The sequence below is a fragment of the Alosa sapidissima genome, chromosome 21 (assembly GCF_018492685.1).
Source record: "Alosa sapidissima isolate fAloSap1 chromosome 21, fAloSap1.pri, whole genome shotgun sequence".
NCBI classification, from domain to species: Eukaryota; Metazoa; Chordata; class Actinopteri; order Clupeiformes; family Clupeidae; genus Alosa; species Alosa sapidissima.
This window is the reverse complement of record NC_055977.1, coordinates 15,746,811-15,769,783: the sequence shown is the minus strand read 5'-3', so window position 1 is coordinate 15,769,783 and position 22,973 is coordinate 15,746,811. Positions and strand designations below refer to the sequence as shown.

At 43.1% G+C, this 22,973-nt stretch overlaps 2 protein-coding genes across 8 annotated transcripts in view; one reads left to right on the top strand and one right to left on the bottom strand.

The window, feature by feature from the left end:
• Window positions 1–5,094, bottom strand: part of bop1 (BOP1 ribosomal biogenesis factor) — a 63,238-nt gene extending 58,144 nt beyond the window's left edge. Inside the window, exons 1-2 of the mRNA XM_042076847.1 lie at window positions 4,948–5,094; window positions 4,191–4,445 (exon numbers count right to left, since the gene is read on the bottom strand). Coding sequence (XP_041932781.1) covers window positions 4,191–4,445; window positions 4,948–5,073 — 381 coding nt within the window. The 5' untranslated portion in view covers window positions 5,074–5,094. The remainder of the gene's footprint in view (window positions 1–4,190; window positions 4,446–4,947) is intronic.
• Window positions 5,095–5,422: 328 nt separating this feature from the next.
• hsf1 (heat shock transcription factor 1) overlaps window positions 5,423–22,973 on the top strand; it is a 35,065-nt gene continuing 17,514 nt past the window's right edge. Inside the window, exons 1-15 of one of the 7 annotated variants that reach the window (XR_006026041.1) lie at window positions 5,423–5,924; window positions 6,746–6,854; window positions 7,033–7,169; window positions 7,982–8,106; window positions 11,675–11,750; window positions 12,186–12,247; window positions 12,627–12,714; window positions 13,883–14,013; window positions 15,598–15,906; window positions 17,947–18,024; window positions 18,780–18,885; window positions 21,168–21,221; window positions 21,350–21,413; window positions 22,387–22,421; window positions 22,606–22,823. Coding sequence is in view for 6 of the 7 variants with exons in the window: in XM_042075821.1 (XP_041931755.1) it covers window positions 5,799–5,924; window positions 6,746–6,854; window positions 7,033–7,169; window positions 7,982–8,106; window positions 11,675–11,750; window positions 12,186–12,247; window positions 12,627–12,714; window positions 13,883–14,013; window positions 15,598–15,906; window positions 17,947–18,024; window positions 18,780–18,885; window positions 21,168–21,221; window positions 21,350–21,413; window positions 22,387–22,421; window positions 22,606–22,620 (1,515 nt within the window). In the remaining variant the exon portion in view is untranslated. Of the gene's footprint in view, window positions 5,925–6,745; window positions 6,855–7,032; window positions 7,170–7,981; window positions 8,107–11,674; window positions 11,751–12,185; window positions 12,248–12,626; window positions 12,715–13,882; window positions 14,014–15,597; window positions 15,907–17,946; window positions 18,025–18,779; window positions 18,886–21,167; window positions 21,222–21,349; window positions 21,414–22,386; window positions 22,422–22,605; window positions 22,970–22,973 lie in introns of those variants that run through there. The other 6 variants (XM_042075821.1, XM_042075820.1, XM_042075815.1 and 3 more) reach the window with 6 other exon arrangements.

Here is a 22,973-nt window from a genome sequence, read left to right as displayed (position 1 = left end):
TTTTTTGCCTCTTGGCATACATGATGGATGTGACATTGGGGATGTGGCTACATCATCGATTCTACCCTTGATTTCAAAGTTCGAGATGTAATTTCAATCGATTTTCGACTACGAAATCGTGACAGCCCTATTCAATATATAATAGAGCTTTTATCAAATTCAGTGAATTGCTCTTCATGGTTGTCTGTCTACTCTGTTTGACCTCAAAATATAAAAAAAAACTAATGTCCATACACAGTCATGGCTCTGTAAATAAAATATAAAATATAGTGGCTTGGACTGAGATATCCTGTTATACAATTCAAGCCAATCAAGACACAGGGAGCAGATCATTTCTCTATTTGTTCATCCTCCCTCCTGTCCTAAGCCCTCCTTCTAATTAATTTTGTGAAGGAAACAAGGAAGGAACAATAGGAGGATGGAGGAATGAAGGAGAGGCAGATATGAGAAATAAGGGGTCTTCTCAAACCTCTATTTGCATTCGGCCTCTCTCCTCAGTCCTCCAGCCTGTGCCCCGGAAATCGTTCAAAGCCTGAGGACATCAAGGACATCTCATTCATCTAATTGCAACCAGAGGACTGAGGAGAGAGGAGGGAGGTGGAAGGCCCGATATGCGAGGAAACACAAGAGTGTCTTTTTAGTCGGAATTGTACGATCATTGGTCCAAGCTGCCAAGGTAAAAAGTTCCCTCCCACGTCTGTCAACTTTCGGTTTCAAACAAGTTTGTAGGGATTTATTTGTGTCAATAAACAGTGTTTCCCACAGAATTGAATTCTATTTGTGGTGGTAGGTTTGTAGAATGAACTTGAATGCAACAGTTTTTGACAAATTAGCGCAGCTTGGTTATGATGCGGATTTAAGCACAATTTAGCCAGTAGACTTTTATGCCAACAACTGCAGGATCGTTAATGTTTTCTTTAAACGCGCATGTAGGTTGTTGAGATACAAGGAGAGGCTGTGCAAAGGTGCACATAACTCTACTATAAACTAATTCCATCCAATTTAAATAGTACAACATGGAAAATCATTGTGTGGTGGTCAGTGTTGATATAAGTGGTGGGCCGCCACAAATAAGTCAATGTAAAACACTGATAAACTAGTAGATCAACCAAAAAAAAGACCTTTATATGCAGGAATTATCATGAACTACCATGCAAAATGCACACATTGTATAATAAGTAAGTAAGCGGTGATGCGCCGCATCATCAGTAAATGACTACTCCTAAAAGTGATGCGTGAGTGAGCAGAACATCTCATCTCTCATATCGGTCTCGCCTTCATTCCTCCATCCTCCTATCGTTCCTTCCTCGTTTCCTTCACAAAATTAATTAGAAGGAGGGGTTAGGACAGGAGGGAGGAAGGGAGGATGGACAAAAAGACAGATGAGAAGACCCCGAAATGTCCTGCTCACTCAAAGCATCACTTTTAAGAGACGTCAATTACTGATGATGTGGCGCATCACCTCTTCGGCTAGAATAAACAGACGACTATACACGCAAATGGCAGAGAATATGAACTTATACCAAAACCTAAAAATATCATATGAACATGGACTATTCCCACTTACTTAGCCTGATAATGAGATAGTTTGACAGTTCTCGAGACATGAATGAATACTTATTTAAACACAACACGTGAACAAAACAGGCAGCAACTTTCATTAAAAGTTTGCATGGTAGTTCATGATAATTCCAGCATACAAAGGTCTATTGCCACTAATAAATCACTACGAACTTGTTTTGGGGTTGGTATTATTGGCTCTTGACCCTAAATATTAACAACCTTTCGCCAGAATCACTGATAATAACTTTAATCCTGTTTGACCAAAATCTGACAAACAATATACCAGCTGTGCCTTTCCTCCTTTCTTTAAACAAGAACAGTTTGACAGGTTTCATGACTGGCTGCACAATTAATCGATTTTTAATTGAAATCGCAATTTGACCTAACGCATTAGTCATTAATCGTGCAGCTCCCAACTCTGTCCCAATGGTTAATCTTGTCACATCTATGATTTTCATATTCATGTCATCCTTCTTGTGTGACTACAGTAAAGCTCACCTAACAGGAGTGCTGTGCTTCTCATGCACTTGGCATGCTCTCCAATCAGAAGCGACCCAACTTAAAGCAAAATTTGGAATAATGAACTGAAGCCTGACTTTTCAAAATTATATCGCAAATCAAAACGCAATCACAACATCTGTCAGACAGAACGCAATTACCGGTAGATAGATATTTTTCCCAAATTGTGCAGCCCTGTCATGTAAATTAAAAATGATAGAATACTGGATATGAATCACAAGTGAATGGCCAATGCTGAATAACTGCCTGATGGTCATCAGCACAGTTAGCTATTTCACAAAATGGAAACGAGCTGATGTCTGGTGCACCACTTCTAGCCATGTAGTCTGATTTCAAAGATAACTGGTAAAATTGACGGCATTTATAGTGCTTTTATACTCCTCTGAGCACTCAAAGCGCTTTACATGCGCAACAATCAAACTATAACAACTGGGATTCTAAATGAGGTGGAATTGAAACATTACTTGACATAGATGGCCGTTTGTGAGGTGAGCAATAACATACATTTGAACGTGTGGTCACGTCTGTCATAAAGTGAATGTTGCATAGACATACAAATGTAGGTCACATCTTCAGTGGACATAAGCAGTCGACAAAATAAATATTTCTGGTACTCATGGAACACAATACATCGGGAGCACTTTTGGAGTTGAGTGTCTTCACTTTGACAGGGTCAGGAGGACTTGGGCTCGAACTGGCAACCTTCCAGTTGCTGGCCGACTCGCTTTTACCTCCTGAACCAGTGCTGCTGAGATTCAAAAGATTCTGAGAGCCTACAAATCTTTGTATCTGAAATAATGCTGTTATTAGGGCTGCAGCATTTGGGGAAAATATCTAATTGCGATTGCGTTTTGAGCTTTGATTTTTGAATGTCAAAGAAGTGATTCAGTTCAATATTCCAAATGCCTGTTAAAGTTGTGCCACTTCTGATTGGTGAGCATGCCTATTGCATGAGAAGCACAGCACTCCAGGGGGGTATTATAACTCTTTATTTAGCCCTGATCTCTGGGTTGATCAACCCTGAGATTTCAGTTCCAATACAGCGGGCATGGGTTAGTTCAATCTATACAGAGTTTTTTCAAGAAAAGTTCAGCGCGTGCCTGATGACTTTGAAAAGCCTTCATCAATGGAGCTCAGAATTGATGAGTCACCATGGCAACTAGTTAGAAAACTTACCTCACTTCCTACGTCACTCAATTTAAGAAGTTATTCCTATGAGCACAGCGTCAAAATAAAAATGCAGTGCAACATTGTATAGTTAGGTTATTCAAATTGTTTGTGCTGTTAATTGTTTTATATATTTGCTGACCAGTGACTTAAAAATTACTTAAAAACAGTAGCACAAATTACAAAAACTTTAGCCTACTAAGATTACACTACTATTTTAATATTTGTAATCTACTATGTTGCTGCACCTGGCAATGAATTTAATACAATAGCCTAGATTAATTTAAATTACTTTTAATGGGCTATTAGCTTATAGCCTAGGTGGAAAAAGTGGTGACATAGGCTACTTGGCTGAATAAAATTCTAGGCCGATTTTAATTTCAAAAGGATAACGAGTCAGTTACTGTGGTAACGGACCCAAAGTTTAAAGTTAAGTTTTTTACTGGAATGAGAAACCCTGAGTTTCCCCTCAACTCGGGGTCAACAAACTCAGATTTCTAACAAAACCCGCTTTCTAGAATAGGCTCCTGATTGACAGTGAAGCTCACCAATCAGAAGTTCTGTACTTCTCACGCAACATGCACATTCACCAAAAAGTAACACAGTCAGTCAAGGAGGCTGACATGAATAATTAACTGTGCACAATTATTTGTAGCTTTTGCAATTAGATAATTGCATGTGACTGGCGATTGCAATAAGTGTGCAGCCCAGCTGTTATAAGGTAAGAGGAAACTTTGCAAGTAAAAACAGCAACCAAATTAACAAATTGGCATGGAAAAGGAAACATGAGAGGGTGAAGAGTAGGCCTAGTGTCTGGAAAAGAGAATTGAGGCACTGAATTGAACTGAGCTCAACCAAGACCAGCTTAAATAATACTACCTAGTGTGGCTACATAGTATTCTACAATTGTGCCCAATTTAGATGTCACTTGTGCAAAATACCTCAGAGTTGTTTACTGCTTCACCATCATCGATCTTGTTGTCGTCTGTGTCAATTTCCAAACCCTCAACCGATATATCTTCATCATTCTCGTCTTCCAGGTCATCCTCATCATCATCTTCGTCCTCCTCATCATCTACATCGTCGCTGTCAGACCCAGAGTCCTCAAGCCCAGAGTACACGCTCTCCTCGCTGTCTGAAAGGTCGTCGTCATCTCCCGCAATGGCAGTGCCATCCTTGCCATCAAATATAGGCATCTGTACAACATCAGGACCAACGGCACATAAGTTATTGATACCGACTGAACACTTAAATTACCCACGGTGCTGCTGTACGTTGAAATAACTTTTTCAGGGATAGACGATAGGGTGTAATAAGCATAGCAAGCATGTTCATACATTTTAACTGGTTTGCCTGAATCAAACCAAGCTTTGCCTATGAGATAACGTTAACCTTTGAGAAGTTTGTCAGCTAGCTAGCAGGCTCGTTTTAGCCGTCAGGTTAAGTACATTTACTACCGCTCAATGTAACTAGCAATGAATAGACAAAACACACACATCAGTTCAGGAAAAATATCACAAATCTATAACGCCTTACGCACTGCAAAACAAATGTCTCAACAAGAAGTTAACACGAGCTGACGGTAGCATGCAAGGAATGACAACTACAGATGTCCAGTTAGCTAGATTGCTGCTGGCTGTTTACTTATCAACTTTTGTCATTTCATGTGTTAATACTGTTTATATCCATGCATAATACCTGGTCACCCTCCTCTTCTGTATTTTTTCTTTTCGCTGTTTCCTTTTTTCCTTTACTCATTGTGTCTTTAAGTTCCTGCTGAATTTTCGGAGCAGGCATGCTTACTTCGAGGACCACACTGGCCATGTGGGTTCGGAGGGGTCAAAGTTCAAAGTTGATAGGTACACGCGATCTATTCTTTAAGTATATTTTTCCTTAATGTATATTTTATTCAAATCTGTGTTTAGAGAAACATTATGTATATTGATGTTGATACGTTTAGAATTTTAAATTGTATGTTAAAAATGTTTACAAAGGGTTAAAGTTCAAAGATAATGTCTTCACATATGTTACTTTTAAACATAATTTTCAATTATTTCATTTTTATATTTCATAAATTATGAAATATATCTGAATTAGGGTTTAACGTTTGTCATCCATGTTATGTTTTTATCATTTTGATATATTTTTAGCAACTTTTCATCGATGATGTCACAAAATGGCGACTGCCATGCGTATGTGCGACAGTTGTTTTCTACGCAGTTCGTAGAGATGTCGTTCTAATGGAAATTTCCACTCTCTCAGTTCATCTATATTATGTATTTGCGTACACACATATATCAAAGTTTGAATTAAGCAAAGGACAGGGGCGTTCTAGATAGCAACCATTGCACTAGTGTGAACGAAAGCAAAGCGGATTCTGTCAAGAATTGTTGGTGTAGATACTACTTGCTAGCGGATAGCCTGATATTTGGAGCTAGCTTGCTAGCTAGCTTGCTGTGGCCAACATCATTCAGGATTTAATTTCTTAGGGTAGTTGAGGTATACGTAGACTGACTGTATTGACAGGTGTTCGTTTTCACTTGGCTGACATGGAGTACCATGGTGGTGGAGCTGGTGCGGTCTTGGTCAGTGGTAGTAATGTTCCTGCTTTTCTGACGAAACTTTGGACGTTGGTTGAGGATCCTGAAACTGACCCTCTAATATGCTGGAGCCCAGTAAGTAGCATGCAAGCTAGGTAACTCGTCGCGTTTTCGAAGTTGGGTAACTTTTAATGAGAGTGATTGTGGATATCAGAAGGCAGTCAAATAACTGCTTCACATGAATAGTTTGTTGTCTGATGTCATTAATATACTTAACCCTCACATAATGCTAAAGACATGATAAACCCAAAGTAGTTGAAGTTCAGTACCCAATCAAGTTAGCTTGCTAGCGCTTATGTAGGTATCGATTATGTAGGCGCTAACAGGTAGCATTAGCCAAGCTGTTTAGCTAATAACAGCTGACTAACAAGCTGGTTAAATAAAATTGCAAAGTTAGAAACGTGTGTGTTTTGTTGGAATAGTAAATAAACTGTATCATGTGACTTGTCAGTTAGTTAGCTGTGCAGATAACAAGCTAGCTGGGAAATCATATATGGTGTCACACCTCTTGTTTTTTTTAGCCTAGGTAGGTTGGTGGAAAACAGTGTGTCATTGTCCTGTGGAACGACTCTAATTATATTCCTTAGAATAGACTAGTCATCCTCACAATAAAAGGTTCAGCTTAAAACACTATAATTAATGTCCTATAGAAATATTATATGCTCCGTGAAATGATCTTTTTGAAATGATTTTTTTTTCGATCTCTATATTTCTATTACCTTACATTTTGATCTCAAACATATATTTTAATATATATGTATCCTATCAACCATTTAATCTACAAAAAATAACTGGTTAATAGAGTGTATGGTGACTGAGACTTCAAAGCATGCCTTGCACTCTTGCACAGTCATTCAGTGCAGTTGATTTCTTTTTCTCTTAATCTTTCTTTTTAGAGTGGAAGCAGTTTTCACGTATTTGACCAAGGCCGCTTCTCCAAAGAGGTGCTTCCGAAATACTTCAAACACAACAACATGGCTAGCTTCGTCCGCCAGCTCAACATGTGTAAGTGTTTCAGTCTGGGTTGTACTGCAAGGAAGGGGGGATTTCATATCAAGGTATTATATTGTATTCCAGTTCCAACACTTTTTTAGACTGAGATCATAAATAATCATGTAATAATATGATGTACAATGAATGAAGCATCCACTTATTTTTTTTTTCTCTTCTGCACTTACTGTAGATGGCTTCCGTAAAGTCGTTCATATAGAACAGGGAGGTTTGGTGAAACCAGAGAAAGATGACACAGAATTTCAGCATCCCTATTTTATACGTGGACAGGAGCACCTATTGGAAAACATAAAACGAAAAGTTACAAATGTAAGTATTTTGGAAGTTTGGACTCTGTCCTATTAAAAATAAATCTGTGAAGTCTAAGTAAATTGTGGAATGGACATACTCATCCTGTTTGTGGATTGGGTCATGCATCCCAGTTGTGACTGAACTGGAAGATGGTTTGGATACAGGCCTCAGACATACAGTATATCAGTCATGGCTACTCATCCATGTGTCTGTCTATACAATAGTTAGTTTTCGAGCTGTGGTTACAATTTGATCCCCCACATTAAATCCCATTATGAGGCACTGGGCCAACCTACCATATGGTGCACATCTATGAGACATCGGAATAGTGGGCTCCGATACAGTAATCACACCTGGACACCTCTTCTTTTGCATTGTGTGTGGGGGGGGACACATAGCCTAGCTAATCTGGAGGCCCAGTGTGGAGACTGCCAGCTGGAGCTAGGTGGATAGGATTAGAGAGTGCAGGCCGAGAGCACGTATAATCTGCCGCCGCCTGACCACTCAGTACAGGCAACTTTTCCACTGGGCTGATTTATAGTCTCTCTCTCTCTCTCTCTCTCTCTCTCTCGCTCTCTCTGCCTGCCTCTGGGCCCGTGTCTTCTTTTTCTGGCCAAGTGATCAGTTCACACTGAAATCTGAAGGCCCTGAGCACACACACTGTTTCCATTGTCAGATGCCAGAGTTCATGACCAGGGCCGAGTTGTTACCAAACACACACACACACAGACACGCACAGATGTGCACGCACGTCCCACACACTTTTACTGGCTGTGCCTCTTAACGGTTTCATCCTCCTTTCCCCTCCCCCCCTCTCCTCCTCTCCTCAGGTGTCAAATATTAAACAAGAGGATGTCCGGCTGAGCACGGACGAGATCAGCAAAGTGCTCAGCGACGTGCAGCAGATGCGGGGCAGGCAGGAGAGCATGGACAGCAAGCTCAGTGCAATGAAACAGTGAGTCCACCCAAGTTCATTATTCACTAATCAGCAAACTCCAAAGCCAGCCAGTCAGCTATGTGGCTGCTACCTCTCCTGCGGCAGTAATCGTGATGACCGATGTCACAACTAAGAAACCACGATTGCTGATGATTCAAGAAGCTCCTTTTCTTCTTCCCCTTTTCGCTGACATGCTGTGAAGGATTTCTCTGTCCAAGGATTGTCGTGAAGAAATGGCTTCCATGTGTGAAGCTGAAGGGCTGTTTGCTCTGCGAGTCCCTCGCAGGCCATTTTAATATTTTAGCCCAGCGCTCCTCCAGGCTCAATTAGAAAACAGAGGTATGTGGCTGGCCGCCCTGGGGAGCAGCTAGCCCGTAGCATTAGGGCTGTGTAAGCCAGTTTATTTAAAGCCGGTGATTAGATGCAGAATTTCTTGGGCTCAGTCAGAGACTGAAATATACACAGAGGGGTGATGCAGATAGCTGCTCTCCCTTTCTTCCTCTTGCGCACGCACACACACAAGGAAGACCCACATACTCCATGTCTCTCACTCTCTCACACACAAACACACAAACACTCACTCACACACACACACACACACATACACATGTATTGGACCTTTAGAAATATTTCAGAAATAAAAAGGTGAGTCATGGCTGGCAAGGCTCACAAATATAACTAAACAGAAAATAGAAGCGAGGTCATACAACCAGCTGTTAGTTGTCTTGTATTTAATATATCTACTACAGTAGAGCCACAGACATACAGTAGAACCTCTAGAATAGGAAATGGAAGCCTACATGTGAGAATACAAGCAACCGGGTTTGCTGTAGATAATATTCCACAACGTAGCCTGAGAAAAACTCAGCGGCTGAATTAGCAGGCTGAAATGCCTTGCATGGCTTCTAGCCGAGCTGGTTTTTATCAGTTTGACACTTGAGAGCTATCTCCTGGCCCACGCTTCGATACGGGCTCCAAGCCACCCCGTACCCAGAGTTCATGCACTCTTACTTCGGGTTGGTGCATGGCTAATGTGCGCTAATCCCTCCCGGCTCTGAGTATCTGTCCGTGGGTGACGAAGTGGCAGGCTGGGGGCCCTCACCTCTGTTGGGGTTAGTCAGCACTCCCGGAGGAGCCCAAGGCCTGCTCATGCCTGAGTGATGTGCCTCGCCAGCTGCAGGCTCACTGCTGGGGGTGGGGTTGGGGTGGGAATCGGGGTCGTAATCGGGAAATGAAAACATGCCTTCATCCAGGCAACACAGGCAAACAGCCACATTTGTATTAGACTCGTGTCATGAATGTGAACATTCTTGTTGTATACATATCACAGATGGAGACTAATGGGTGCTAATGGTATGTGAGATACCATTAGTGAGCACCCATTTGGGTCTCCATCTGTGACATGTATACCCCCCCCCCCCCCCACACACACACACACACACACACACACACACACACACTCTCAGCTGTATTGTCATTGCCACTGTGGGCCTCGGCCCCCTGGTCTGCACACATGCTCACAAAAAGATGAGCCAATTCACCGTGGTGTTATGACGTGTCCTCTCTCACACGCATAGCCTCACTCTCGCTCTCTTTCACCACAACACACGTGCAGTCACGCACACACACACACACACCCTCACACAGGATATCACAGATGAGCTCACCGCAGCCTGTCCATCAACTCAGCGTGGCCGCTCGCTCTCAGCCGTCTCTTTCCAGCGGGAGATATTGTGTCATGTAGCGATGGGCTCGGGTGCTTTTGACACGGCCTTGGGCAGATCGCTTTTTTTTTTTTTTTTTTTTTTTTTTTTTTTCTTTTCTTTTTTTTACAGTGCATTGTGAAAGCTCTGCCTGTGTGCAAGATATCACGGTCTTGGGTGCATTGGAGGTTTCTTTCTTCTGTTTTTTACTCATTCTGCTCATCTGGTGGAACTGAGAGAGTAAGTGTTAATACAACAGATGGTTCCTCATCCTCTTGTCCAGTGCTTATTCATTTCCATGTGTCTCCTCATTGAGTTCAGAGCTTGTAGGTCACTTTGACTAAAGTGCATTAGCTCGAACTTTTTAATCCATGTGGTGGTGTTTGTCTGCCTTGTCTAAGACCTGTAGTGTTGTAATTAGGGGTAGGAAAGGTGGTGGTGGTTGTGGAGGAAGGTGGGGGTTGTGATGTGGGGGCACTCATCTTCCCACTAGGAGGAATCCACACCTGCCCCCATAAAGTTGCTCCATCTGTCTCAGAGGCAGGGAGGGAGGTATGTTGGGTGGGGGGGGGGGGGTTCCTAGGCCCGGGAGGGAGAGCGGGTGGCTGGAGAGGGCCCTTCCTGCTCAGCGGAGGCTTTTTACTGGGCTGCGCTGATTTACAAGGCAGCCGAGCCCCTCAGATAAGCCCCACTAACGCAGATAAAGAATCCACTCGGCCCGGGAGCACCGGGGCCACCACAACACTACACACACACACACACACACACATACACACTTACACTCACACACACTCAAATGTCATATGTGTACTCACACACACTCACACTCTCGCTCTTGCATACATGCACACACACCTCAGTGGGAGGCCAGGCCTACACCTTACTCAATATGGACCCACACACACACTTCAGGCAACATGGAACACTCACACACCTCAATGATCTATAGTTGCAAAATCATTACACACGCACAGCGCACACGCACCCCATTCCTCATTGTCTCAAGTCATGCCTGGAATTCATAACGCCTGGTGTCATTGATAAGCGCACGTCTCTGTTTGACAATGTAGACGCCCAGAAGATAAGCATTTTCAATTTTGTTTCCATTCAGTCTCCTACATCAGTAGAAGTCCTCCATAGTTTGGGGTCCCCGGTTGACATTTTGTCGTTTGTTTTATTGACGTATTTATAACAAGTTTAATTTTTATGGAGGAAACAAGTGTTGAATATTGAGTTGTGGTCTGTCGTTGCTTGCACGATGCCAGGCATGTTTGATGTCTGTTTTATCAGTGCAAATCGGCCATGAAAACACAACACGGGTCAGACTTTCCATCCGCTGGAGTAGCAGGGGGGGCCATTTTGAGGTCCACCTCAGCGCTCGTCGAGGGCAGCAGCATTTTTTCATCGTGAGCTGTGCGTCCGTGGACCCAAAACCGGGCTCATGAGCACACACTCAAAGCACTTTTACCAGCCCCACAGGGAACCCGTTTTAAGAGGTCCAGGTGGAAGGGGGGGGGACTGCTTTATGGGGCGCACTTTAAAAAGCTGAACAAACAGAGGCCGCTAAGATCTTTCAATAGCCATTAACTTAGCTAAATAAACGTCCTGAAGTATTCCTCAAGTCTTTTACAGTTTTGGTTAAAAAAAAAAAAAGTGCACTGTCACCCCACAACCTCAGCCCTCCATTCCCTTGTTTTAAAGGCTCCGTGGTGGGAAAGGATTAATCCTGTGTGACAGTGGGGGGGTGAGGGGATATAGTGGATGGGTGAGCAAAATCCGACACTGTCTGATGTGACTGACATCTGCTGCGTTTGAGTGAGCGTGCGCTGACGTTAGCTTCGCTTAGCTGTTTTTCTTTTTTTTTTTTTTTTTGTTTTTTGCAGGGAGAATGAGGCACTGTGGAGGGAGGTGGCCAGCCTGAGGCAGAAGCACGCGCAGCAGCAGAAAGTCGTCAATAAGGTAACACCATTCCCACACCTCAGCACTTCAAACACTTCCTGACTGCGAAGCAACCGAAGAATGCCAGTCCCGTGTTCAGCTCCTGTGCCCGTTTCATGAGCTTGAAACGGCTTAAAACAGACAGCTGATGTCTGCCGAGTGGTTGATGAGTCGTGTTGATTTGCATGTTAAGACGAGTACAGTGATATTAAGTCATTTGGAATATGTGCTGCCATGCAAGTGACACAGTGATACAACTGCCTTAACCAACTCGGCCAAGACGATGTGTTTCAGCTAGTATTTAAAGCTGACAACAAGTGAAGACTGCAGTGGTGCTCCAGGCAAAATGAGTATGAAAACAGTGACTCCACTGGTCTTGTCATCTTTGGCTTTGTGTACTGTACGTGTACGTGTTTGTTATGTTTCTGTGTGTAACCCTTCCTTGTGTCTCTGCAGCTCATCCAGTTCCTCATAACCCTGGTGCAGTCCAACAGAGTGATGGGAATGAAAAGAAAAATGCAAGTTGCTTCATCCCGCCCTGAACACATTTTCAAACACGTTCATATGTGAATGATTTGTATTAAGTGTATTCTCCCCCCCCCTCTCTATCTTGCTGCTTCTTCTTCCTCTTTCTCATCCTCTTGTTTTCTCTTTTTCTCTGGCTGTCTTGCTCTCTCATGCTATCTTTTTCACTTTCTCACTCTTACCATATTTTTCTCGTGATCTGTTCCTTTTTCTGCCTCTCTTACACTGTCTTGTTCTCTCTCTCTCTCTCTCTCTCTCTCGTTCTCTCTCTCTCTCTCTCTCTCTCTCTCTCTCTCTCTCTCTCTCTCGTTCTCGTTCTCTCTCTCTCTCTCTCTCTGTGCTTTTTTTTTTTTTGTCTGTTCTCTCTGCCAGGCCCCTGATGTTGAATGACAGCACCTCCGCTCACTCGCTGCCCAAGTACTCTCGGCAGTACTCTCTAGAACCTTCCCCGGCTATCTCGGTACGTACAAGTGGAAGCCTGGTGTGCCCTGACGCGTGTCGCCATGACTCCAGGCGCAAACACAATTTGTTTTAACAACACAAACATACTCTTTCGCACTCTTTTATCCAAAGAATCCAACTTGGCCAAGTTTTGCAATTTACCTTCGTTAGGCTACCAGTCGTTGCTTTTTTACTGTGTCGATTTGCGATTGAGTGCGCATCTAATGTAACAGCGGTGTCTTCGCGGAGACATCCACTCTCCAGTTCCATTTTTTTTCTGTTGCGAGCGAGCTAATAGGCTATGATATGGGAAATACTTTCAATACGATCAGCTTCAGAAATGAATGGGTTTTCCTTAGCCTGCTCGCACAACTTTCCACCAAGTTGTGCGAAAATTGTAGTTTTTACGATGTTGACAAACATGCGTAGCACATGGAAGCTCTTGATAGCGCATGCTACTAACGTCTATACAAACAATATATTTATGGAATAAAACTAGACGGGTACCTCGGATTAGCATTGCTGTTTATTTGTTAAACTGCAATTTTCAGCAGCCAGCGGAGGGCATTTAGCTTAGGCTACAATGCTTCCGGACAATATGCGTCTCCCCTAATTCTAATGTTTTAAATAGGCTACATCAATACAATATAATAATATGTGTGTGAAACTGGACGGGCCATAATACTAGTTTTAGGCTACTTATTGTTAAATTGCAATGTGAGCGGCAGCCAGCAGGGGAGGATACGTCGGCAAGATTATTTGCAACTACATTGTGCGTCTGCCCTGATTCTGATACCGTGGGGGTATTAATTAAACCGTGGCGGGCCGCCATGCTGAAATAAACGTAGAGGAAACACTGTAGAAAATGAGGAATAGCATTCTAGCTACAATGCAGAGGAGACCTTGGGTACCAATACATACTTGAAAACCTTAGGTTGGCTCTATCCCACACTTTCACAGGAGGATGTCAGTCATGACTATTAAATAACCAGTGACATGAATCTCTCTCTCTCTTTCTCTCCCTCCCCCTCTTTCTCCCTCCCCCTCTCTCTCTCCCTCTCTCCCTCCCCCTCTCTCTCTCCCTCTCCCTCCCCCTCTCTCTCCCTCTCTCCCTCCCCCTCTCTCTCTCTCTCTCTCTCTCTCTCTCTCTTTCTCTCCCTCCCCCTCCCCCTCTCTCTCCCTCCCAGGCTCCCTCTACTGGTTTCTCGGCTGCAAATCTCTTCGCCTCGGACGGACTGCTTAAGACAGGCCCAATCATCTCTGACATCACAGACTTGGCCCAGACCAGTCCGGTTACCTCGGAGTGGATCGAGGACAGGCAAGTGGCCTACAACTCCCACAGTGCAAGGCCTCAGTGCAAGGCCACAGTGCTGGCTTGTCTGCCAGCAACCTGTTACTCACACAGGCCTTGCCCTGGCATGCTTGTCGGGACTGCCCTTCTGTGACATTTTACCCTGATATATTACAAGTAGAGATGCACCGATATGGAATTTTAGGGCCGATAACGATAACCGGTATTTATTGGTTTGTTGTGGCTGATACCGATATGATAACCGATAATATTACTCTTAAAAAAATTGTGAAAAGTGATTTGGGGAAAGCATTTAATAAGCATAATTTTATTGCAGTAATTTTACCTACCACCAAATGATGGACAGAACTCATAATAGTCCTCAATAGTGCGGTAGTCAACAACATAACAGTAGCCTAGCCCTACAGTATGTGTGGCTTCTTTAAGTGAACCTGACGTCAGTGAATTGCGAGTGAGTGGCTAGAGAGTATGAATCGTTTTAATTTAGGACTAAACGCTCATAAACGGCTCAGCTGGGAATAAGCTACAGTATAGTGACCAAATCAGAGATTGTGAGGGAAACTTATGTTTAGTTTCAACTGAATAAAGCTGCAACTCCTCAGACTGTATCTTATGTCCGTCTACCCTGTTGCGCACAACCTGCTGCGGCAGAATTAAAAGGGGTTAGCCCCGAAGGTTTTAATAACTTATTATGATGACCTGTCTGGAACTGAAGCAGGAATGGTTAGCATATTTCTAGGTAGTAATACAAAACCCAAGCTAACGTAATGCAAATATAATACTAAAACACAACTTAGAACTAGGCCTACTTATGTACTCGTCCCACTAACGGGTTATTTGTTTCCCCGATCAGCGCGGTAAAGTGCAAACACACCAGCACAAGACGGCTCTAGATAGGGCTGAGCTCCGCTCTGGTAAGGTTAAATGGCGGATCATTCACGAGACGATTTTGAGATGCACAGATTCCCAAATGAACGCATATCCACAGATTTTTTTTTAGAGTGGTGAAATACATTCACACCGCTGACATTATATTGAGGAAAAAGTATTGCCAACCAAGCTCAAGTAGCTCAGTGTAGCCAGACGGACCTTGCGTAGGCCTAAATTAGGACTTAGGACAAAATATTGGCGCAAATTATCGGCCAGAATTCTGTTATCGGACCGATAATAATATTTTCATTTTTTCACTTATCGGCCAATAATATATCGGCCGCCGATATATCGTGCATCCCTAATTACAAGTGATCCATCCAAGAAAGGTTTAGCATGTCTAGTGTTAGGGCTTTTAAGAAGAGCGTATGGTAGATTCAGTATTTAAGCAATGCTAGAGCTTGTTGTTGGTTTGTTTAGAGTATGCATATGTATTTATGTATACTGATAAAATATATGAACGCAGCAACAATTTTACGAGGGTCACCACGTGGCTTAAATATGAATTTGTCCACAGCTTTTTGTGAGCAAAGAGAAAAACTGTTTATTTCGTGGACCAAGACTTGACTTAAAGCAATTATGTTTTTGATCAGTGTATTTCTGTTAGTTATGTGTAGCTCTGGGTTGGTGATTTGATGGGGTGTATTTGGTGTGATTAAGCAGTGAAAGGATAAGCCCGCTGGTGCACATCAAGGAGGAGCCGTCCAGCCCCACCACCACCCACGACTCGGAGGTGGACGAGGTGTGTCCGGTGGAGGTGGAGGTGGGCACGATGCCCCCAGACACGCCTCTCTCCCCCACCACCTTCATCAACTCCATCCTGCAAGAGAACGAGCCGACCACCGCTACTGGCACGGCCAACGCCACCACGTCCCTGGCCCCTGCGGCTCCGGTCCTCGCCCCCACCTCTTCAGCCCACGATGCACCGCCGGGCAGTCCTAGGTGCCTCAGCCTCGCCTGCATCGATAGGTGAGACGTCAAAGCTTTTTGAGTCTTAACAGTTGACAGGGTTCCCACTTGTCTCAGACTATGGCGTATCCCTGAATTTGATGTTTAAAGGAACACGTCAACTTTTTGGGAAATTAACTTATTTGCCGTCTACCACTGAGTTCGATAAGAGGATGCATATCCTTTTTACTGTGAATACAAATAAACCCACCTCCAATGAGTTCCGCTAAGCTAGGCTAACGGTGTCAGACTGGTTTATAGCAAGCACAGAGAAGAAAAGGGCATGTATCCTCTTATCTAACTGGCTAAGCTTTTTTCCAAAAAGGTTGGCATGTTCCTTTAAGAAGATGTGGGAACCCTGAGTTCCTCTGGCTTCAGTGGAACTTGGTCCCTCCAGACTAGCGTTACGTGGTGGAACTTTCAGCACAGCTCTAGTTGGTTGAAACTTGCATGCATCCAAGTTGCATGACTTGCATTTTATAGTGTGAAGGGCTCTGCAAGTTACATGAACCCTGTTTTGTCTCTGACAGTTGCAAACAGTCTTTAAGAGATTTCTGGCTGGACATGGATCAGTTTTGAGAACCTTTTCTCCAAAATGCAAATAAATGTGTAATTTATTACTTCTCTCATCAGACACTTGCTCTTTTGCTTTAATTAGGCAATTGACCTGTGTAGTGAAAGCAGTAGCCCTCCTTAAATGGGCATTCTGCTTTTCTTAATCTCCTTATTATCTTAAGCATGTTATTTTTAATTGTGTTTTTAAGTACTCCACATGAAGTCATGGCAATCAGGACCATTGCTCTCCTTCACATTAGGGGATTTCTTTGCACAGTGCATTCACCTGAATGGCCCAGTCACATTATCAGGCTTGCAATGACATTTACAGGCCTACAGTGATATTGACACCTAGGTGGAAAACATCTAATTATGTTCCATGTGACTTCCATTGCATAATGACGATGATAAAAGTTGTGTTGCTCTATCGTGCAGTCTATGCACTCTTAAAACAAATGTGTTGTCCCTATCTGGACTCTTAAAACAAATGTGTTGTCCCTATCTGGACTTAAAAAAAACAATGCAAGTTATGTTGTTTTCAACACATTTGTTTTAAGAGTGTGAGCTGCAACTTGTTCAGTGAGTCATCATGTAACATCAGCCTAATAAATGCCTAACAGTACGCACTACTCCTTCCCTCCTTCCCTCAGTCCTGTCTCTATTTATAAATCTACGCTTTTCTCCATCCAACCATCCACTGCATCACACATATTGAGCTCTTTTTCTGGGCACACAGAGAACACCCTGATTGCACACCTTTGCCTAACATTTGAACAAAGAACAAAGGTTTTGATCTATACAAACCACCTCCAGTGCCCTGTAACTTAGCAGTGAATTATGCAGAGGTACAACACATGGGTTCAGGTTATGGCTACAAAGCCACTTCTCAGGACCGCTCGCAATAGGCTCCTCCACATTTTTCGTGCTGTTTGGTACTGGCCATTAGTCTTTCGTTCCTGGTGTGGCATGTGATCATTTGGCTGAAGTATGCAGGAGACCACCCCTACCTCATGGCACACTACACTACACAGCCACATAGCCACATATGTCACAGGTGGAGATTCAGTTTTTGTAAGTGTTTACTCTATAGGTGCATAATGACTACATAACATCTGCAACATCTACCTATAGGACAATATATATTATATGCCACAGAATCAAAACATCTGACTTTGTAAAATTTCTCCCTCATGATGTTTTGTCTGTTGCTGTACCTGTGTTTACATTTCATCCTGTGTACAAGACGTAGCTAATTAGTGTAGTTATAATGTAGCTAATTATTAATGATCTAGTTCTTGATTACTATTACAGTACCTGTATCAAATGCTTAAAGGCGCCCTAAAGATTGGGTGTGTTGTGATTGTCACCTAGCCAATGTCCCATCTTTTCCTCATAGTATAGTGAGAGGGACCGGACAGGCCTGTATCCACAGCAGGGTGGTGGTGGTGTTATAACTGATCTCCTACACCTTCACAATGGTGCCATGTTGTGCTTCTATCTTTTCAGTTCTCCACAGATGTCTGAAGTCTATCACCTTTTCCCCAGCCCCACCTCCTCGTCTCTTCACCCCCGACTTCTCCCAGGGTTAGCATTGCCAGTCTGCCGCGAGACCGATGTCCCCAGAACATTTAAAACACTGTGCCTGACTGTCCCCATTAGCCTCCTCTGACAACTAACACCCCCCCACACACACACACACACACACACACTCCCTTCCACTCTACCTCCCACTTCGTTTCGATTTTAGTTTCTATTGTGTGTGTGGTGTGCTTATGCTAATAGCTTGCCTGTTGCTCTGTGTTGCACCATCCTCCCCCACCCCCCTCCCCAACTCCCACGTGGTCCACATGATTTTTCCATCTGTGAATTAGACTGATGCAACATGTAAGTGGTGCCGTGGCCCTACAAAAAAACAATAAACAAACAAACAAAAAGCATTGGATGTTGTAATGTGCAGGTGACTTTTTTCTGGGCTTGCAGTTGGTGCTGATTCATTTTTTTTTTTTTGACCCACCACCCCAAGCCCCAAAAATGCCAATTGTGTTAGCAATCAAAAATTTGGCAAGCCTAGGCTATCTCCCGTCAGGCGACACCAATCTTAACCTTTCTGGGGACTTGCTCCTTCTCAAAAATAAATAAATAAATAAATAAAATCAATTCAATGATGTGTGTGCAAATGTCAGCTATGTGTATTTTTGTTGCTGTTACAGTGGCTGCTGTTTGCTTATGTAATCACATGAAACTCATTGATTTGTCACTATTGTGTTCTATCATGTAAGCGTAGTTGAGGTCAGTGCAAGCTTGCATGCTAATCACACTTATTTCATTTTCTGGCCCAGAACGGAACTCCATGACCACCTGGATAACATTGATAACGGCTTGGAGAACCTACAGTCCATCCTGAATGCCCAGTCCATCAACTTTGAGTCCTCGCCTCTCTTTGATGTGAGTTGCCATTTCTCAAAACTTGCATTGTGCACTGCACTCCTGTTTTTGATAGATCATAAATACTAAGATGATTTTGAACACCACAGCAGATTAAGGTGTATATTAGGTTTCCATTGATTAATTTGAGTAGAAATCCCAACCTGCTGACGGTACAGACTAGGCCTTTTCACACAGAGATTACGCTAAATTTACGGGAAGAGGAGACGCAACGTGTGTCTGAAAACGAGGTGAAAATTTGCCGGCCTGCTGATCTGTTCACATGATGCGGCATTTTGGGGAGGCAGGATCAGCTAGCAAATTAAAATGTGACGTGCAACTGGGGGCGTGTAGAGTGATAGTCCTTATTATGCGTGGGCCTTCAGATGCAGCAGGTGTGTGATTTCCAAAACCATGGCGGGAGAACCGACTGCAGTTTGGTTAGCTTGCATTTGTAGTAGCCTACCCTACAAATGCAAGTGAAGTTGCTTTGCTGTTGCTTAGAATGTTAGATTCTTGCGATCGATGTCTTCAGACAATAAAAAGTAATTTGGAAGGGAAATAGAAGAGAAGAGTTGCCCCCTGCGTTGGCCGTAATTTCCCATTGTAAATCAGAGGTTCACAGGCTACTGTGGCCTTGGTCAGTGGCGCCGCCAGCCGCACTGTGCATACAATTTTTCAATGCTTTATTCATGAAATCATTCAATATTACAACAATAAAAATAGCTTGTGTACTGTCTTAATTGAAACATGCTTCGCGCACAAATGATGGCCTAGGGCAAAGAGAATGGACATCTCAACATAAGGATACATTAGAAGATGATGATTGGTGTAAACTTTCACACGACGTGATAAGCAATTCTGGTGCTTAAAAACGCAACGTTCCATTCAGTCATAAATCATTCAAGCGTAGTGCTCGTCATGAAAAGAAAACAGCAGCTTAATAGGTTATTTTTCAGGTGTTTAACAATAGGCGCACTGTTAGCAGTTATGCCGAAGGCAGTGAGATTATTAGGCATTGCATCCTACAGTCACTCTGTTTGGAACATCGCAGTTAGGGATAAGATTCAGTTAATGCGAGTATGGATCGTCTCAAAGTTTTGGGACAACCAAACAGCAGTGTAGGCAAAGCAAATCCTAATTGTTAGGTTACCATAGCTATCTTTTCTCTAGACCTAGGCCTAGGCCTATCGGAAATCGCGACATAAGCTCATTGGTTTCTTTTTTCTTTTCTTTCTTGTTCGCGTGTAGTGAAGCGATAATGCATTTAAAGCACATCATGTGAGCCAGAGCCGATATGGCCAGAGCTCCTGCTATGTAAAGGTATTTCTGTCCCACCCAAATTTGCTGAACTACTTGCGAAGTAGCCTATTCATCACAGACGTCACATGTATCACACGAAAGAGCTTTTTCTCAGCTTTTAAACGATGTTAGTGGTTAGTTGTTGTGGTAAACGGTTCCCGTCTCCCTACCCATTCATCTTGGTGGAATACTTAACGAACTTTCCCTCAACACATGACAAACCATATATCAGAATAAACAGTAGACCTTACCGAACACAAAAGTGTAAAGCATTCCCCTGTACAGTTAGCCATTCCAGAGTAATCCGGTTTTAAATTTGCAGCAATGTCTATATGCATGTCTCCAACTTTGGGGTTCACAATGTGTTTAAATTGTTCAGTAGGCCTACATGATTTTATAACAGGCCAAATACAAAATAATTGTTACAAATATCGCCTAGATATCTGTAAGCATTACAATCAGAGGATATACATATAGGGCAGACAGACGAGTTCATGCTTTGTTTTATCGCTGGATTTTAGGATAGCCTATTATGGCAACCGAGCTACAGTCAACTCTAGCAGGCATTAAATGACTGGAGACTTTGTGAATTTAAAGATTGACATAATGTGCTGTCTCTGCTATTGCTGCTTTTGATCAGTTAGATTTATTTGCAATCTCCTGTGGTGGGCTGGACGCATCGAAATGCCCGCCCAGATTCCCCTTTCCGCCTTGACCCATTCACACTGGTGCCGGAACGAAAAAACTCTGAAAAAACTGTCTAGGGGGCTTGGTAGTGCATTTCGCGAGACACTTTGTCCCGCCGTTCCGCCTCGGTCTATGTGAAAGGGACAGTCGTTCTGCGATTCTGGAACATAAAATCGCGGCGATTTTGGCAGTCTGAAAAGGCCTACTGATATGTCAGTAACCTATGAGTGTACAGTACCTATAGCTTCACTAGTTACTATTCCAGATGGGTTTTTTTCTGTTTCTGTCCAACTAATTGTCTAATGTCATCACAGATCTTCAGTTCCTCCTCCATAAACACAGACTTTGACTTGGACAGCCTGGCCACTGTAAGTGTTTTGGAATTGTTTTCCTCTCAATCAGCCACTTAATCACTTAAAAGAGCATCTCCTGTCCCTGAGTTTTTGTTGTTTGTTTGTTTTTTGTTCTCACCGCAGTCTTTTCATGTTCCCCACAGATCCAGGAGCTCCTCTCCGATTCGCCCAAGGATGCTCCGTCAAGCAATAACTCCACAAACGCAGGTTTGAGCATTTGGTGATTTGAGTAAATGTAGAGATAAAAAACAGATTGTGTCTTCCCATCCCAATGAGTTAGTGAAACAGGTTTTTGTCAGAATGCATTATTGAGGCCTTATCAACACACCATACCATTCTGTTGACAGTTGGGTGTTGGGCATCTTCTCTGATGGTGAACTAGCAGCATTGTGCTGTCTAAATATCCCTGATTCAGTTGGAGTAAAACGTTTTGTATGTACTTTATCAGACTGTGTGAACCCTCTTAAAATCAAAACCATGACCTTACTGGTCGGGGGCGCGTTTCCCAAAACCATAGTTGCTAACTAAGTTAGCAACTTTGTGGTTGCAATGCAATTTCTCATTGCCAACCAACTAAGTTTAGCCTGGCGAGCCAGACCCACATTAAAATGTAGGGTCTGGGCACTCACCGTTCGCAGTGCTCAGTCCGAGGGGTGGGATAATCAGTTGTCTTTCAAATTCCCTCTGCACGCAATAGGACGCAATAGGATATTTGTTTTCCCCTGTGTTCCCATGTTAAGCCCACCAAACGACTCTATACACGATTTCAATGCCCTGATTAAGTTTCGATTTCTAGAGCTCACAAGCCAACGGAGAGTTGCTAGACTAGCCCTGGCAGCAAATATAATTTGCTGCCGCTAGGGGCGCGTCTAGATTTCTAGGCTAAACTAAGTTGCTAACAGGTTAGAAACTATGGATTTGGGAAACCCACCCCGGGACGGCATGACCTTTTCATACCGATATGGTACCAACACCACAACCTTGATTATTTGCCAATACCAATACCAAGCAAATACCATCTTTTTCCCTTTTTTAAAATAAATAAGCCGTTAATAATACATTTTCCTGGATGCATGTGCAAAACAAACCAATTGGTTCAGTCCAGCATTGCAATTAAATGATAGTTCCGCTACAATTGCACGTTCCTGCAAAGGTGGTTTATTATTCCTATGTGTTACAGTGCCACGACCAAGATACAAGTCCTCAAATAAGCAGGTGAATAATATTAAAATAAATGATTAACTAATAAATAAGTTAACAATTTACATATAACCAGTGCCACTGTAGTCATCATCACAGTTCCACTGTGGAGTGAGCACTAGGCCTACTCGGCCTCTTCACCCCACACCCTGTATTTGGGGGTCAATTTTCTCTACCTCACGTTTGATTTCATGCCAAGTGGCACCATCAGTAACTAGGAAATGTCTGAGAAAAATCAGAACATGGACTTCCTAATGGTAAGTATGAAATGAATGTTCAATTATGTTGTTGTGTAGCCTATTCTTATTAGGTTGTGGTATGGAGGGGATGGTGTATGATGGTTGGTAAAGTTATCTGCTAGACTGTTACATGCAGTCACAGCCGTGGCTAGCTCATTACAGATTTGAGATAATGAAAGTGTTGCTGTTGTCAGTGAGGGAGTGATGGATATCCAGTCATTTTGGTCCGTAATAGTATCCCACCCTGCTTAATGGTGGCGTTAACACCTTGCTCTAGTTTAACTTGTCGAACTTGTGGCTCAGTTGGTTGCACTTTCCAATGTGTTAT